Source organism: Trichoplusia ni, unplaced genomic scaffold (genome assembly GCF_003590095.1).
Source record: "Trichoplusia ni isolate ovarian cell line Hi5 unplaced genomic scaffold, tn1 tig00003517, whole genome shotgun sequence".
NCBI classification, from domain to species: domain Eukaryota; kingdom Metazoa; phylum Arthropoda; class Insecta; order Lepidoptera; family Noctuidae; genus Trichoplusia; species Trichoplusia ni.
Genome location: NW_020800413.1, coordinates 1 through 15,402, shown reverse-complemented (window position 1 = coordinate 15,402; position 15,402 = coordinate 1). Strand labels below are relative to the sequence as shown.

Here is a 15,402-nt window from a genome sequence, read left to right as displayed (position 1 = left end):
CCAAAGACTCACAGTAACCAGAATTCAATCGTGGCAGTTCTTCTAACAGAGGTTAATGTTAGCAGGGAGGCAGTATTTACATAGAGAAGGTAGCTTTACTGGAGCTATTGGGATTGGTGTCCCACGGCATACCACACGTTACAAAACATCAACGGATCTTTCTCCAAATTCCTACATACTGATGATTAAAAATTCGATTTGGAAGCCTAATTTTCTTATAAAGTATTAATGAATTTTAAGTAGACGGTTCCGGTCTTATGGGCTGAGCATATTGACAGCTACGAATGGTTTGTCGTCATTAAAATATTAAACTGTTGTGTTGTTTAAATACACAATCAATTTGCAAGAATGATTAATTGATGTTGAGGTCGGTGCCAATTTTCACTTATATGTTTTCGATGCCAACTAATAACGCCTAATATTATAATATGATTCCAGTTATTAAAGGCGTCTTTAATATATCAGAATTTAAATTCGTGTCTCAATTCTCAAAAGTAGTTTTTGCTCTGCTTTAATTGGAGGGAGTTTAATGAGATATTTCTTAATAAACCAAATCCCACCCATAATTTTAATATTCTGATATTAAAATACAAGACTCAATGCCCCTAATAAATTAATAAACACAATCAGTGTCTAGATACAAAGCATAAGTTATTAGGAATCTAGTTTTGCTTAATTGTCAGTTTAGCGACGTTAATAATTTATAGTATTATACGCTAATAAGCGGTGTCAAGCTGTCATCGGTATTATAAAGCATTATGAGTCACGACAAGGAGTGGTCTTATTGGTAACATCGACTTGGCATTACATGACCAATGGGATTCGTTAGGTATTTATGACTCTACATTGTTGGAGTACATTACAGCGCAATTCAATTTTGATTGAGTTAATGTCATCTGTCAGTAACAGGAAAAACGTTTGTGGTTCCGCGAAAAATTAATTACAAGAGTCGACGAAAAAAATAGTTATATTTATGAAGTTTGCTATACCGTGTTGAATTAGCTAATTAGATGCAGTAGTTTTAATTTGGTAGCGATTTTTTTTGCGTTGTTATTTTTAGTTTATCTATTTGATCTAAAGCATTTATAGATTTATAGAGTTACCTACATTAAATTAGATTGCAAACAACAAAGGCCTAAATATAATAAAAAAACGCATTTTACACATACATCCACATGAATGTGTTTAGATATATCATAAGTCTTGTGTTACACGTTTACCTTTAAATTCTGAGTTTATCTGGGGTTCTGGGCGAGTCCGAATGTAAATCATAGTAGATACTAAAGCGCCGCATTAATCAGAGGAACTTAATTGAATAACTGAGGCACGTAAGGTGCCTTTGTGGGGTTTTAAACTTTTAACCTCGGCGCCATCGTAAATAACCTATACTTTATTGATAAGACCCGTGGTCACTTTCGGTAACATACGAAAATGTTACTTTGTCAAGCATAAATAATCTTTTTATGACGAGAAGCGTAGGTACAGGCTCAAGGATTTATAAGCAATAAATATTTTACGACATGAATTAATATTCCGATCGTTTTCCGTGACGTTGTTTTTATGACTTATCATTTTTGTGGCGCGACGCGGTGGTGCGCAAGCGCAGCTTTACGCTACACTCTTGAAATATTGGCCGAACCGCGTATAAAACTTGTATCATCATAAAAATGCTTTTAACAACCTTTATTTATTGTCTAAAATATTGAATTAATTCACTTTGTTCGTATCTACCTGCTAATAAATGTTTCACATTATTATTTACTTATTTGTTTAATGTTCATAAAAAAGTTTCTTTTTGTTGGTCATTAGTAGGTCTTAAGTGCCTGCATTCAGATTTGTAATAGGCAAGTATGTAATTAAACAGTTTCAATCATATGTTATACTGATAAGGCTAAAACCTTTAAATGTTTGTTAATTGCGAGTATTTAAGAAGTAAAGTGTTGATGGAGATAAAATTTATATATTAATAATAGTCATAATATCCATTAATAATTTACCTCGTAGGTAATCAGGTTTTACCGTATAGAGGAATGATAACCGCGAACGAGGTATCTTTGAATAGGTTTTGATGTAAAGTACAAGCTTTTTAATTGAAACCTTAAGTTACTTAGTCAAGTCCTAGCTTTGTATGATTTTTATTAAGTACCAGAGTAATGTATATCGTCATTAATGTGCGTTTTAACGGAAGCCTATTCAGAAGACATTGCGGTCAGCCAACGTCTTGCGGTCTGGGTGGCTTTCTTTCAAACAATGTCGGTTATATGAGCTCCTCTTAAGCTCATCTTACTAATTGAGATGTTAAACTAAGAAAAGAAAAGACAAAAACAGGAAAAGGAGGGTGTTCCAGGAAACCCGTGGCCTGGTACAGGCACCTACGTTTCATATCGATTAATGTAGCTTGTGCCCGTATGATATGCAAAATACGTTTTATCGCTAAGTAATAAATTAATGACATGACGTACAGTTCAATTTGCGATTATCTATAAAGCAACGAAGTTGGATAATAAACAAAGTTAATTATCTGTAGATGGAAACGATGTTAAATGTGGCCGGTACCACGATTAATAAGTGCTTGTATTTCGTGCAGATACGAAGCGCCTAACCTTAAAGATAGCTCCGAAATGTTTTAATACCAAGGCACTGTTTCAAATTATATCACGCAAAAAACTGAGTGCAAGCAATAAGGCAGTACATAGTTTTGATTAAATCGGAACAAACGAGCCTACAAGTTTGCGCAGTTAGTCGTCAATTACTCGGCGAGCCGGCAACAGCTCGGATGCGACGCGACGGAGGAAGACAACAGCTAAAACTAATGCGAACTAGAGGCGTCGACTAGCGACTTGTAATTACTGCCTGCAAAATTAATGCACTGAAACTGGGATGAAATGAAACCGGCGCATGAAGTTAGTCGCGCACGGCGGCGGCGCTCGCTTGTCGATGTCTCGGCTTAAACTTGGAATTCGATGCCCCGGTTACTGCATCGCGTTATTTATCAAACGCGGACTATATACGCCCTGTCGCAGTAATACTTCACGTCTAACTCATATAACTACTTGTATGCAAATAGAAGCAACCGCGTAGCTACGAGTACATCCTCGCATGATGCGGCAAACGAAAGACATGCAGATTTATAAGGTTATTAACAGGACCGAGTTCAAAGGAATTGTAGGTATTATTTATAACGTACCATAACGTAATTGAAATGTTTATCGCTTTTGGATTTCTTATGTTTCTTTTAATGATATCGTTTTATATTTGAATGTGCAATTAGTGTAGAGTCATTTAAAAGCATATTTTTTTAGTTTTATCGCAAAATCAAGAAGCAAAATTATAGTAACTGTTAACCTACTTGTAACTAGGTAGCGCTGCAGAGTAAAGCTAGTATTTTGTCTTCAAACGATTTTATTATCAATGAATTTCTTTAGATGTAGTGAAAATTAGTGAAAATGTCGTAAACTCGTTCGTCTCGCTATTTGTGTAACAATAAAGTATGAACTGGCTAAAAGCCAAAGTCACTCAATCTGAGCTATGAGCTTGTAGGTACGTGACTATTACACGATAGTCATATCACGCTATTGTGTTGAACACGGATACATCACTCGCTAAGTATGTTCAAATTTACTGTTGGTACCTAAGCTTTATCAAATCTTAACACTTCAAAACAGAGGGGAGGTAGTAGGTACACAAATATAAACAGGGTAAATCAAAGGGTATGATTAAATAAGAGGTTTAAGAGACAAACCTTTGTGGAGAATCCGCGATCGCAGACGGTGCACTTAAAGGGTCGCTCCTTGGTGTGGCTCCGGTAATGTATCTCCAGGGCGGAGTTGCAGGCGAACGTCTTGTAGCAGAGGTTACAGGTCGTGTTGCCGCGCACTGCACACAAATAAACCCATCGTTCATTGCGGTTTAGTTGGCACTTATTGTACAACACTCGGTACGCACGATTACACTGATATGACTGATAGGTAGTTCTTCCATATTTATTGTTGGTTGATACTGGGACGTGTATTCGAGCGCCCGGTGATAAACTTATTTGGTGGGCGAGGATTATAACAAGGAAATGGAAATGCGGGCGACCGGGGCGGACGAAAATATAAGATCCCGCTATCGCATACCTGCGGGAGGAAACGCAAGTCCGAGCGGGCTGAAGGGCGATCCTCCGAGCGCCCCAAGTGCGGCGATAGGCGTGGGCGGCGATGGCAGCGGCGAGTGCAGCGGCAGCCGCGGCGGCGTCGACAGCGTCGACATGGTGGGCGAAGGTGGTGAGGCCCGCGCGCTGCGCCCGCTCTCCGAACCTGTCGCCGATGGGAGGGAAGCCGTTGTGGTGATGGTTTTTATTTCGCTTTCGGACGCCGAGGCGCAGACGGAGAGCGGCGAAGTTCGACGATCCTTCATGTCTAAGTCGTCGTCGAACTCCCGAATAGCGGGCTCGCGCTCGTCCCGGCCGCTCTCATCGTCGGTCCCGCGGGAGTCCGCCCGTCGGTCGCCGGGAGTGGTCGGAGTAGGGAACATCGGGCGCGGGAAGGGACGCTGAGCTTGATAGTCGCTGACGTCTGACCCGTTACTTAGAGATGGAAAACCCTCAATATCAATACCTCTGATTTGATCGTAAGGGACGTGGGCGCGCTCGCCTGTGTGAAGTCTTATATGTTGGTGTAATATGGTAGGATCCGAAAATTTCTTATGGCAAACTGGACATTGATGTAACATTTGAACTGGCGGCTTAATGCGATGAACGCCCATATGCGTTTTCAAATTACCTTTAGTCGTAAAAGAACGGCCACACAATTTACATCGAAAAGGCCTTTCGCCCGTGTGCGTACGGTAGTGCATTTGTAAGGCACTCTTGCAAGAGAGAACGCGGTGGCATACAATACATTCGTTAGGATCAGAGACTTTATTGTCTATATTATCGACTAACTGTTGGAGCTTTGATGTTTCAGAAGTTTTCGTTATTTCTATTAAACTCTCCCAAGAGTTATCATTACTGCCTGGGCGAGGCAAGAGTGAATTATAAAATACGGGATCACGTGCCAGATCTACATCAACGACGTTTTGCATAGTGTTAGGAAAAGGAGTTAAACTACCTGAGGATATACTACTGGGTGGTGACTGAGGGAAAAGAGGATACGAAGGAAAAGTACGCAGTCCCGTTGCTATTGAAATTGGCCCGGATATCGGTGAATTCTTACTTGAGAGATTTTCCGGTTGATCTGGATCGGGCTTCACATGAGGACTCTCTCTGCCGATTTGTTCTTCATTGCTATATTTCGAGTCCATGCTGCAGTCGTCGTAGGGCGATGTAGACGGGTATCGGTCTTGTTCTGGATCTTGAGTCGCGTCGTTTTCATCAAGTTCTCGCTTAGGAGACACGCGGTCTGTATCTTCAAAACTGGATTCTCGGTGACAGTCTTCGTCTTGTGGTTCAGACTTAACCTCGGGTGCTGATCGAGAAGGGCTCGGCGCGGATGGTTTACTGAGATCAGCCGGAGCATCTTGTTCCTCTCGCATTGTAAATAGTGGGTGAGGTGGTAGAGGCTTGTCTCCGAGCGGACGTGGCGGCAGTAAGTCGTGGTGCGGGGGTCTGTATAACGGCAAGCTTGGCGGGAAAGGAGCTGGCGCACCCGGAGGGAACTGAAGTGGGTGTGGTGGCATTCCAGGAATTGGTCCCGGCGACAATTGCGCTAGCAGTGGGGGATGGTATTTATCCAAATGTTCTGGCACTGGATTAGGATTCATCTTGACATGAGGAAACTTTGCTGTGTGTCTTTGGAAATGTACTTTTAAATTCCCTTTGGTTGTAAATCGTGATCCACATACATTACATTTAAATGGTCTTTCACCTGTGTGTGATCGAATGTGGATTTGCAGCGCAGAGTCGCTTCCAAATACTTTTCCGCAGTAACGGCAACGGTGTTTGAAAAAGGGTTCATTTCTTCCTCCTGATTTTCCATCGTAGGGTGACATTTTTCCCGATTTACGGAAAGCAAGTTCATCGGCAAGATTATTAGCTAGCAGACCTTGGGATGCATTGTCTAACACTTCTTGTGCTCTCTTTTGTAGCATTTCAAGCGTATTAGGTTCGTTGAGAGACGGTGGTGGGTCGTTGTTTGTGATAATTGAAGACGCTAACGACGAGGAAATGGAGCTGTAAGGTGGATGGGACATCATCGGAGGAGATGAGGTCGGGAGTTTGGGAACGGTAATTGGTTCCGTCTTAGGTGTAAGATGCGAGTGGGTTGACGGCAAGCTTTGACTAGTAGGGGGAGTGGGAGCGACAGGAGTGGGCTCCCGTGGCGGACGCGGCGGTGACGGCGACGGAGCGGGAGCCGCTTGCGCCGGCTCTGGTTCACTCGGTGGCGGGCTCGGGAGCTGGTCATCTTTTCGCCGCGTTAATGATAGCTGGTTTTGTAATTGGCGTATTAATTGCAGCTGAAACACTTGTTGGTGTTGGAGCGTAAATAACGTGCTTTGAAGCACGGCCAGTTCATGTAGCGCCGCTTCATTATCTGCGTTGTTTGCCATTGTTGTCGCGGCGAATTGCGCTACGGCTACTTTAGTATTTTGTAAAGCTTCGAGCGTGACATGTCCGGCCACCGGGAAGGGCAACCCGACCGGCGGCACGTCGGCTTCAGGCACTTCTGCCTCGCCATCTTCGAGGCTGTTATTATTCTCCGCATCTTGTCGATGCCGTCGGACTTGTTCTAAACGTTTGTTAGGTCCATCCATTTCTTCGTCGCCAGAAACGACCATTTCCTCGGGATCAGAATGCATTCGTTCCTCGCCCATTTGCAATGCTTTCTCATCGCAAAGTCGCTTGTGGTACAGAAACTCATGAAGGTTTTCGAACTGTTCCTGACAGCGCGGACACATGTGCGCTTCAGGCCGGTCTCTCGTTTCATCACACGCATTGTTAATATCTTCTTCGGAACACGAGCCCGAACTTTCACCTAGAACAAAGGATTCATTTGTTAATTTAACATCTCATTGTAAAAGCATAACAAATGAGTGACCATGAGTTCTGAATGTAAGGGAATGTGGCAAAATAAATACTAAACAGTGTTTTTCGTAATTAGTAAGAAATATGAAGTTTTGATAACAGCTGAATGTAGTACAAAGCTCAATTGGAAGTTAAAGGATATGATGGATTCAATTAAGACTGATATGAATTGTGAATAATGAGAGTAAATTTAATTGATGTGTTAACGTAACCCCACTCTTTCAGTAATTACCTTCAGTTACCTTAAAGTCACATGATGATAGTTATAGGAATCGCATTTCGTGCAAACGTTTAGATGTGTGAGTAAAAATACAGCTTGTATTAAAAGACTATTACTAACTTGCTCGTATTCCTTTGTTTAGGCCTATGTTACTTGCATAGTTAGATATAAAACGCAAATTGATTTGTTGTTTCCAACGACTGATTGTGGCCTAAGCTCCGATTCGCTAGTAACCGAATATATTTTCATAGTTTAGCCAGAAACTCTTTAATATATTCATTCGAACTAACCTAAATAGACTGCAATCATTATTGTGAGTGTAAATGTAAATATGTAGGGACATTTTAAAATTGATTAGTGACAGATTTTTATAACAAGATAAGTCCGCAACATTAGCCCATTAGTATCTAGTCCTATAATCCAGGATCTGAAATAAACCACTTATAATACAGCGTTTAGGTCAGCATGTTCCAAAAACAATTGACTGCCTTGGAACCAGCAACAACTTTAAGAAGTACTAAATAGAATTCAAATAATTTCACTATCCTTCACAGCAAGCGTGACGCAAAAAAATTCTGTAAATTTTGTGGTTAAATAATTGAATAGACTTTATACTTGCGGTACATATAGTTTATATTTATGTACGACGTTTGATATCAACGATAAATCTCAAACACTTTTGTTTGATGTGCGTCCCTTTCCGTGACAGGCATCGCAGACGGGACTTTTTGATATTCCCACGAGCGTGTTAAAATAGGGATAGTCAACTTGTGACGCCGAATAAACGAGGTATCCGTTCTCTACGTGCGTATTCGTGTCTATCCGAAATGTATTCACGTTGGTACTTGTCTTAGTTTGTGTTTGATAACTCTTTTTCTTTAGATCTGAAGTAATATAGCAAATATTATATATTTTGTGATATCCGATAGGTGTCAGATCCGATCCTAAGGCCTGTCAAAATTGTAAGTTATCAACCTCATTTAACAAGAATTGAAGTCTATATCAGAGCCTCGATTATTAAGTTAGGTAGTTTAAATCAAATGAGTCATATTATCTACCACGAAATTTAGAAACGAATATCTATAATTTCAGCTACAAGCCAAAACGTAGCCTGTTAGATAGTTCATTTATATAAGCAACTGTGTAATAAGAATTAATCTTTTTTTAAATAATAACGCTCTACAAATTCCGTCATCATTTATAATAAATCAACCTGAATACCGTAATACGCTACACGCCTGCTACTCGATAATAGATGTCGCTACTAGCAGCTTGTTCGCTTCCTGCCCCCAATGCCGATTTTAGTACAAAGTTTGGGACAATAGACATGAGAAGGGTATAAAGCTAAAAATATCGCCATCGAATATTTGCTTTAGCTATAGAAATCCTTGTACTATTGTTCTATTATTATACGAAATGTTAATAAGTATACTTTAATGTTTTATTTGAGACGTGCATCGATACTTAATAGACAAATGTGTCTATCCATATTATATTGAAAATGTTTGCTTTGAAGATACATTGTGATAAACGTAGATGTAACTTTTTTTGTAAGATTTTAATTTTAGAAATATACTCCAAGAAATTATAAACTGGAATTTCAAAAAAAAAAAATATTTTTGTAGAATGTATTCTACATTTTATTCAGTATACTTAAAACTGAAATAGAACTTATCTTTGAATTAGTAAATCTAACAAAAAAATAAGAAGAGACCTTTTTGACATAAAAATATGTGATGCTCTACTTTCATCACAAATTTTGTAAAACAAAAAGTGTTTATTTTTAATTTTGTTCTATTAATATATTCTAGTTTTGTATTACTATTTATACTTAAATTCAAATGTTTATATCACTGAATACAATAGAAATGCATTGTCAGTTGTTATTTAAAAATTACTGACTGTTTTAGGGTCGCCAGGGTCGGCGTTATTTTGACCCAGAACGACTTTAATTTTGGTGTTTTAAGCAGAAATAAGGTGTATAACATTATATTTAATCGACAGATATTTTTCTTTTAAAATATCCACGTCTTATCTTCAAATATTGTATTTATTATGACCTTATGAAGGTAGCCGTTAGCATAATTATGTAGATTGATATTATTATGAATATTTTTAAAACGATCGCTTGGTTTTTTGTTTTTCTTTTATCTATAGAAATAATCGTAACAAAACTCAATACCTAAGTATAAATATGCCGCAAATTGATTTAGATAAAAAAATATTACTTCATAAAACAATGACTGATTTCTGTCAACTAGCCAGACAATATTAGAATTGCTTTAGTTTCCTTGAGTGATGAAACAAGTGAAAATTTGAATTTTCATATGAGGTGGGATATGAAAGTGATCTGAGATGTTAGTGTAAGTTACCTATCTCCTAATCTACCTAAGTTTAATTCCCGTTGAATGTTGAGTTTCCACTAGGAATGCAAAAAGGCGGAACTTTACAAGTAGATTGATTCCAAGCTTTACAAAATCGTCTATTAAAAGTCATTCTATTAGATTATAAACATATCCGTCGCTACATTTACCTGGTAAAACCTCAGTGTAACAATCATAACGGATATCAAGTTAGAAAATACGAATTGTTTCTCATTGAAAAAGGAGCCGTAATAAAAATAACTTCAATACAAGTATTGTAAAGAATTCGGCTCCAATTGACCCTTGAGACAAAACGGTAAAGTCAAACAAAACGGATTCCTATATAACTGAGGTAAATTGCAGGTCAAGGGTATCCGGCGAACGAACGAAAATATTTTCGGCGTTAATAGCGAGCTTATCGCGCAACACGTTTTACATATGCGTAATAAAAATTAGCTGCTTATTGACAATACGCCCCTTAACATATCACAACTCATCGATAACTTATCTCTATAAAGTTCATAAATATCGATAAAACAATCCAGTCCAAGACTTTCTTAATTAGGCCCACGGCTGCGTACATTTACAAAATATACACATAAAAAATATAAAGTATGTGTACATAAGTGCTTCCCTGCATATTAATTTATCGATATTCCGAAACATCGACTCCACTTACTGGCCCTACTAGTACCAATATTGTTAAATGCGGGTTTCTCAATACATTTAGTTTGTAAGTTTGATTATCAAAACTTTCACCGTTTCAATATTTCAAATATGATGTGTTTTTATAGATATTACCTGACCGTGCCGGTCGGTGTTGAGTTTTCAATATCGTCTCATAATACATATTTTTTTGGTGGAAGTTTGTGGTGTTTTGAAAGACGAACGGATAAGTGAGCACCGACACAAAACATGATATAATCCGGGATAATGTTGCGGCGAGGATTAAATAACTCATTTGTTGCGAGAAGCGGCGCGTTTCACTTGTAATAAGGAGAAGGATTAGTGGTGGTGTCTGTTGGAGGAGCAGTCGGCACCAGGTCGCTAGGAGCGGGTAACAGGCGCGCGCCGCCCGCCGCCCGCCGCCGCGTTACGCACTTTCAAAAAGGTTTTAGTGTCCGTTGCGGATATTCCCGACATTGTCCAACTTTCACACAAAGAAAACTTATCAACAGAAATCTTTTCTTGTTTGTGCAGTTTAAGAAACATGTTTACAATTACTCTGAGATCATTGGCCAAACAATCCCATCCGACAGTTGGACTCGCTTGTAACGAGTAGGTGTCGTTAATGTTATTACAATCGTCATTAAAATATTTCGATTTATAGTTGGCCGATGCTAATTAATCTAGTGACAGAAAGTCTATAATTTATACATCAACAGTAATTATTATTCATCATTCAAGGTAAATGAACGGCGATATGCATAGTGATCTTTCATTTTAGTTCGAAATAGAACCGGATTAGATATTCGAGTTTTGTTTTAAATTTATTAGCCGAACAAACAAATACGGAATATAAGTATTTCATAAGAATATGAATAAGTTATTTGAATCGTTCGCTGTTAGAATGTGAGTTGTAAATATTTTATAGAGCAATCGTAAAATGGGGCAATGAGATAGTCGGCTGTGGAGGCATAGCGGCCGCCCAACCTAGCGGCTCTATCATAAAATTTGACAACGTGTCAGTCTGATCAATAAAGACATTTCTTTTTAATCAGTAATGGTCGATTAAATAATATCGAGGCGTTAAATCGATTCTTAACAAATTCGTAAACGTGCCTGCGATGAATCTATATCAATATTTTATTATCAATAACCAATCTATGTTTATAGTACAACTATTTGAATTTTATAAATGTGTTGTGGTTTTCATTACACTAAATCGATTAGGAATCCTAAGTTATTCCAATATCAATGGATCTAAACCTACTTAGCTATTCCTTATCTCTAATAGACGAATAATCAACAAGACCATCTGCATTCTTAATTAAATTATTAATAAACCGCATAAAATGAATATTCCTTACAATTATACAAGCACAAATCGAAATATAAACTTTGTACAAATTAAATGAGATTTCTATTTCAAATTAATATCTAATTTCCATAAGCAGGAAGAAAATTCTTTCGGAAGTAAGAAAAATAATGAAGAGAGGAAAGGGAAAAAGAAAAAAAGGCTCACTTTTGAATAAAACTTAGCAGAAGCGGAAAGAATACTACATTAGTCACAATTAATACAACAGTGTGTAGAGTAAATTGAGTGTTTCTCGGTATCTACCAAATATGTAGAAAAAAAACAGTTAATCCGACCCTGTGTCAATACAAAGCCAAACACAAATAGCGGACAAGGTTATAATATTATTAATAATGTCACGCTCCATGAGTAATGACCTGTGATATCATAAAAACGACGGACGGCGCCGCGGGGCGCTACTAAATGTGCTATAAACGTTACATTAGACGGACATGCAAATTATTTTAAATACATCTTCATTTAACTAATTTAGACTTTTATGTTTGCGAATATTTGTGTTTTAAAATCGGCCATGTTTGAAATCTAGATCAATTTGGTAGGGAATCCGAATAAAATTGGATTACGTTGTTATACACTAACATAATTATATTTATTAGCTATGTTACGTCCTACATGGATTCTAAGCATGTTTGTAGCTTGAAATAATTTAAATTCATATTTTATGTTTTTCACTTAAAGAGAAATCTCAAAAACAATATGTTTTAGAAATAAAATCTCAGATATTAAGAGCACAACATTTAGATTAAAATTAAAATCATTTTGTCAATATTAATGCGATTTCTGTATATTCATTGCTAATGGAAGATATTTTTATTATCTTATGATAACTGTTATTATATTAATATAAAAAATAATAACCATGAATCTTTAAATAAATGTACCCATCTGTGTCAAAGTGTAAATGGTGTTTTAATTGATGATATTCAAAAATTATTCAAACATATCTAAATTTAAAAACGATATTTTCTAAAAGAAGGTTAGGATTTGAGAAATAAATTGTCAAAAATGCTAAGTTTTGGAAACAGGTGCCTCCCGAGCCGTCGCAAAAATTTATACACATGTGTCTTACATGTAACAGAAAATTTATCAAATATTATAAAACACCGATCAACTACGGATATTGGCGACTTTTAATCTATTCAATTTATCAGATTACAGATTCACTTTGTAACCATTTATATTATTGTCAATAAATATCACAAATTTATTAAAAATAATTTTAGTCAAATAACAGTCGCCTATAAATATTATTTTCTTTCATTATTTACGGGCACACAGTAAAAATGACATCGTATATTATAATATAAATGAGTTTGAATGATATCTGTCCGTATTATTAATAGTTGTAGCCATAAAGTTGGACGGTAGCTAATAGTTTAAAGGCAACAGGCCTACAAATAAATGCTAAGCCACAATACACTTTCTATTTATACCGGGGGTAATAAACATTTTGAAATTCGACCTATTGGTTGCTCGTAACCGTTTTTTAATTGGACCATTTAAAATATTTAGCGCGCGGCAGTGTGACAGCCAACCCGCAACAATGTTGGATGTGCTGATACTTCACAACTATTTATTTTTACATCTCTCTCTTCCTGGAAAAGTTAACGACTCTTTTTTTTCACTGTTCCGGTCGGTTTCAACATTTTCCGGCAATTAAAAGTTTCTCAATATTTGAGAGAAAATTTTATTTTATGTGATTTTATGCACAACAATCTGTAGCTTTTTCTGAACTTCAGTTTGAGTTCGCTACGCTAAAAATAATGTTATCTGGCTTTAAAAAAATTAAACACATTTTTTTTATGAGCAACTTGAACACTTCAATTTAATTACAAGCTTTTAAAGTTATGTGAAGCAATTTAAAGTAAGAGACTCTACATACCTCCCTAGAACCGTGTGTTTCCTTTAACTAACAATCTACAATAATATTGTGATAATTCACTGCACTGTTTACTCACCCCGTTGGTGACGAATTTTAGTGCTCACTTTGTCATGTATGCCGAATTTTATCGTCGCTAACTGAATCATTTTATCGGTACGAATATCAAATCGTGGATTCAACAATAACGTATCGACAAAAACACAAATTATTCCTCCTGAGAGTGGGGTCACAGGTCGTCGGATGTGGCGGAGACGTCGTGTGTGATGTGGTGACTGGTGAGATGTCGTAGGAACGTTAAGTACCGATGGAGACGCGGCGGACGCAGGAGGGCTTGACGCGCGGCATGGTGCGGCGCTGCGGACTCGGCTCAGGGCCGGCGCATGGCAGGCGCAGGGCTCCTCGGGGCGCACTCGCGGGCCGGCTACTCGCCTCGGACGAAGTACACTGAGCGGAGCGGACGCGGCGTGTGACCGAGCGCACCACTCGCCATCTGAAGCGGGACTGAGCGCGAGGCGAGCGGCGGGCGGCGGGCGGCAGCGCGCGCGCGCACCAGGTATACGGTTATGACAGGGAGGCGGGGCCGCGCCCGGCTCATAAATCAAACTTCGCCCATTCGCACGCGCTTCACGGGCCCCCCTCCTCCATATTCCATATTCGGGGCGGGGCATATTTTCATAATCATAACGCCTCATATTCATAAGCGACATGTGGTCGCGAGGCCGTTGGCGGCGCGCGAGGCGGCGGTGGGCGGCGCTGACGCCCGCTAGATGGCGGCCGCCGTCGCCCCGCGAAGCCTCCCACACCACACACACTAATTGAACTTGCACGTCATAAGTTTTTGTTTGTATTCAATAATTATTGAATAGCTTTTTTAATTGCTCGCAGATAAGTTCTCGGTTATTTACGAGTTTGTTGTAGAACTTTGTGTAAACTTAGAGACGGATCGATTTGCATTTATTCAATACTAATTACTTTTGCTAGTTACTGTTAGTCAATTGTTTTTGCTAATTTGTTTTTTTGCGTAACTTATACTTGACTTTGGTATGTTGGTACAATGTATAGAATTTATGTTGGAAACATGTTTTTTCTATTGTTTATCTATGTATTAAAATAAATAGGCAGGTTTTTAAACTTCATACCTTCCCTTTACGCGTGTCTTAGTGAGTGAAATTTCATTACACGTGGGTCTATGGCGATAGTAATGTAAATGATACTTATTTTTTTAGCTACACTATCTACTATTGTTTCAGTTCATACAAAAAAGTTTTATTTGAAAAGCTTACCTACAACAAATTGTGGATAGTAGGTATTAAAAAATCGAAATGGAGTTTGTTGACCCTTCTGGTACGTTTAGTGATAATTTATTCAATCCAGTTATTTGACAAACTACATTGAGTTCGACTCCTTGGCACAATGTTTTTGTGGAAGCTAAAATAGGCTCTATCGTCAATTTTGTACCATGCAGTTTAGGGACTAACAAGACAAGGACAACTTTTCGAAACATTAAAAAAAATATAACAAATGCTCTTTTCCCAAAAGAAAAAAAAAAAACATATCTCAATATCCTGTATCATTGTTACGCCACCATCAAATCATCAACGAGGTCACAAAAAAACCTGATTATAATTAAAAAGGCGTCCTGCAGCTCACCATACACTGGACCACATACCTCACCTCACAACACGCTACCATGAAATCCCCGACATCCGTAACTAGATCCATTCACAGTCCAATTTTAATTTCTGAAACAAATTTACGAGGCGTCGTTATGAAAAAGCGAATGCCGGGAGCCATGTCAATCGTATTGTGTGCTTTAAATTAAATATAACGTATACGTGTGACTGTAACTCGTCTGATATTAATCGATAGAATCGATAGAAGCAATTTACTCGATTC

General features: G+C 38.2%; 1 protein-coding gene across 5 annotated transcripts; it reads right to left on the bottom strand.

The window, feature by feature from the left end:
* Positions 1-3,118: 3,118 nt before the first annotated feature.
* LOC113507958 (homeotic protein spalt-major-like) lies at positions 3,119-15,392 on the bottom strand. Of its 5 annotated transcripts, none has more exons than XM_026890901.1 (4): positions 13,583-15,392; positions 5,196-6,953; positions 4,119-4,298; positions 3,119-3,876 (listed from the first exon to the last, which is right to left on the bottom strand). In XM_026890901.1, the coding sequence occupies exons 1-4, from the start codon at positions 14,211-14,213 to the stop codon at positions 3,704-3,706; spliced, it is 2,742 nt and encodes a 913-aa protein (XP_026746702.1). In that variant the 5' UTR covers positions 14,214-15,392; the 3' UTR covers positions 3,119-3,703. The 5 variants fall into 5 exon arrangements, with proteins under 5 accessions (XP_026746702.1, XP_026746704.1, XP_026746700.1 ...); XM_026890903.1 differs by having other exon boundaries at positions 13,809-15,392; XM_026890899.1 differs by having other exon boundaries at positions 4,119-6,953.
* Between the last annotated feature and the right edge of the window lie 10 nt (positions 15,393-15,402).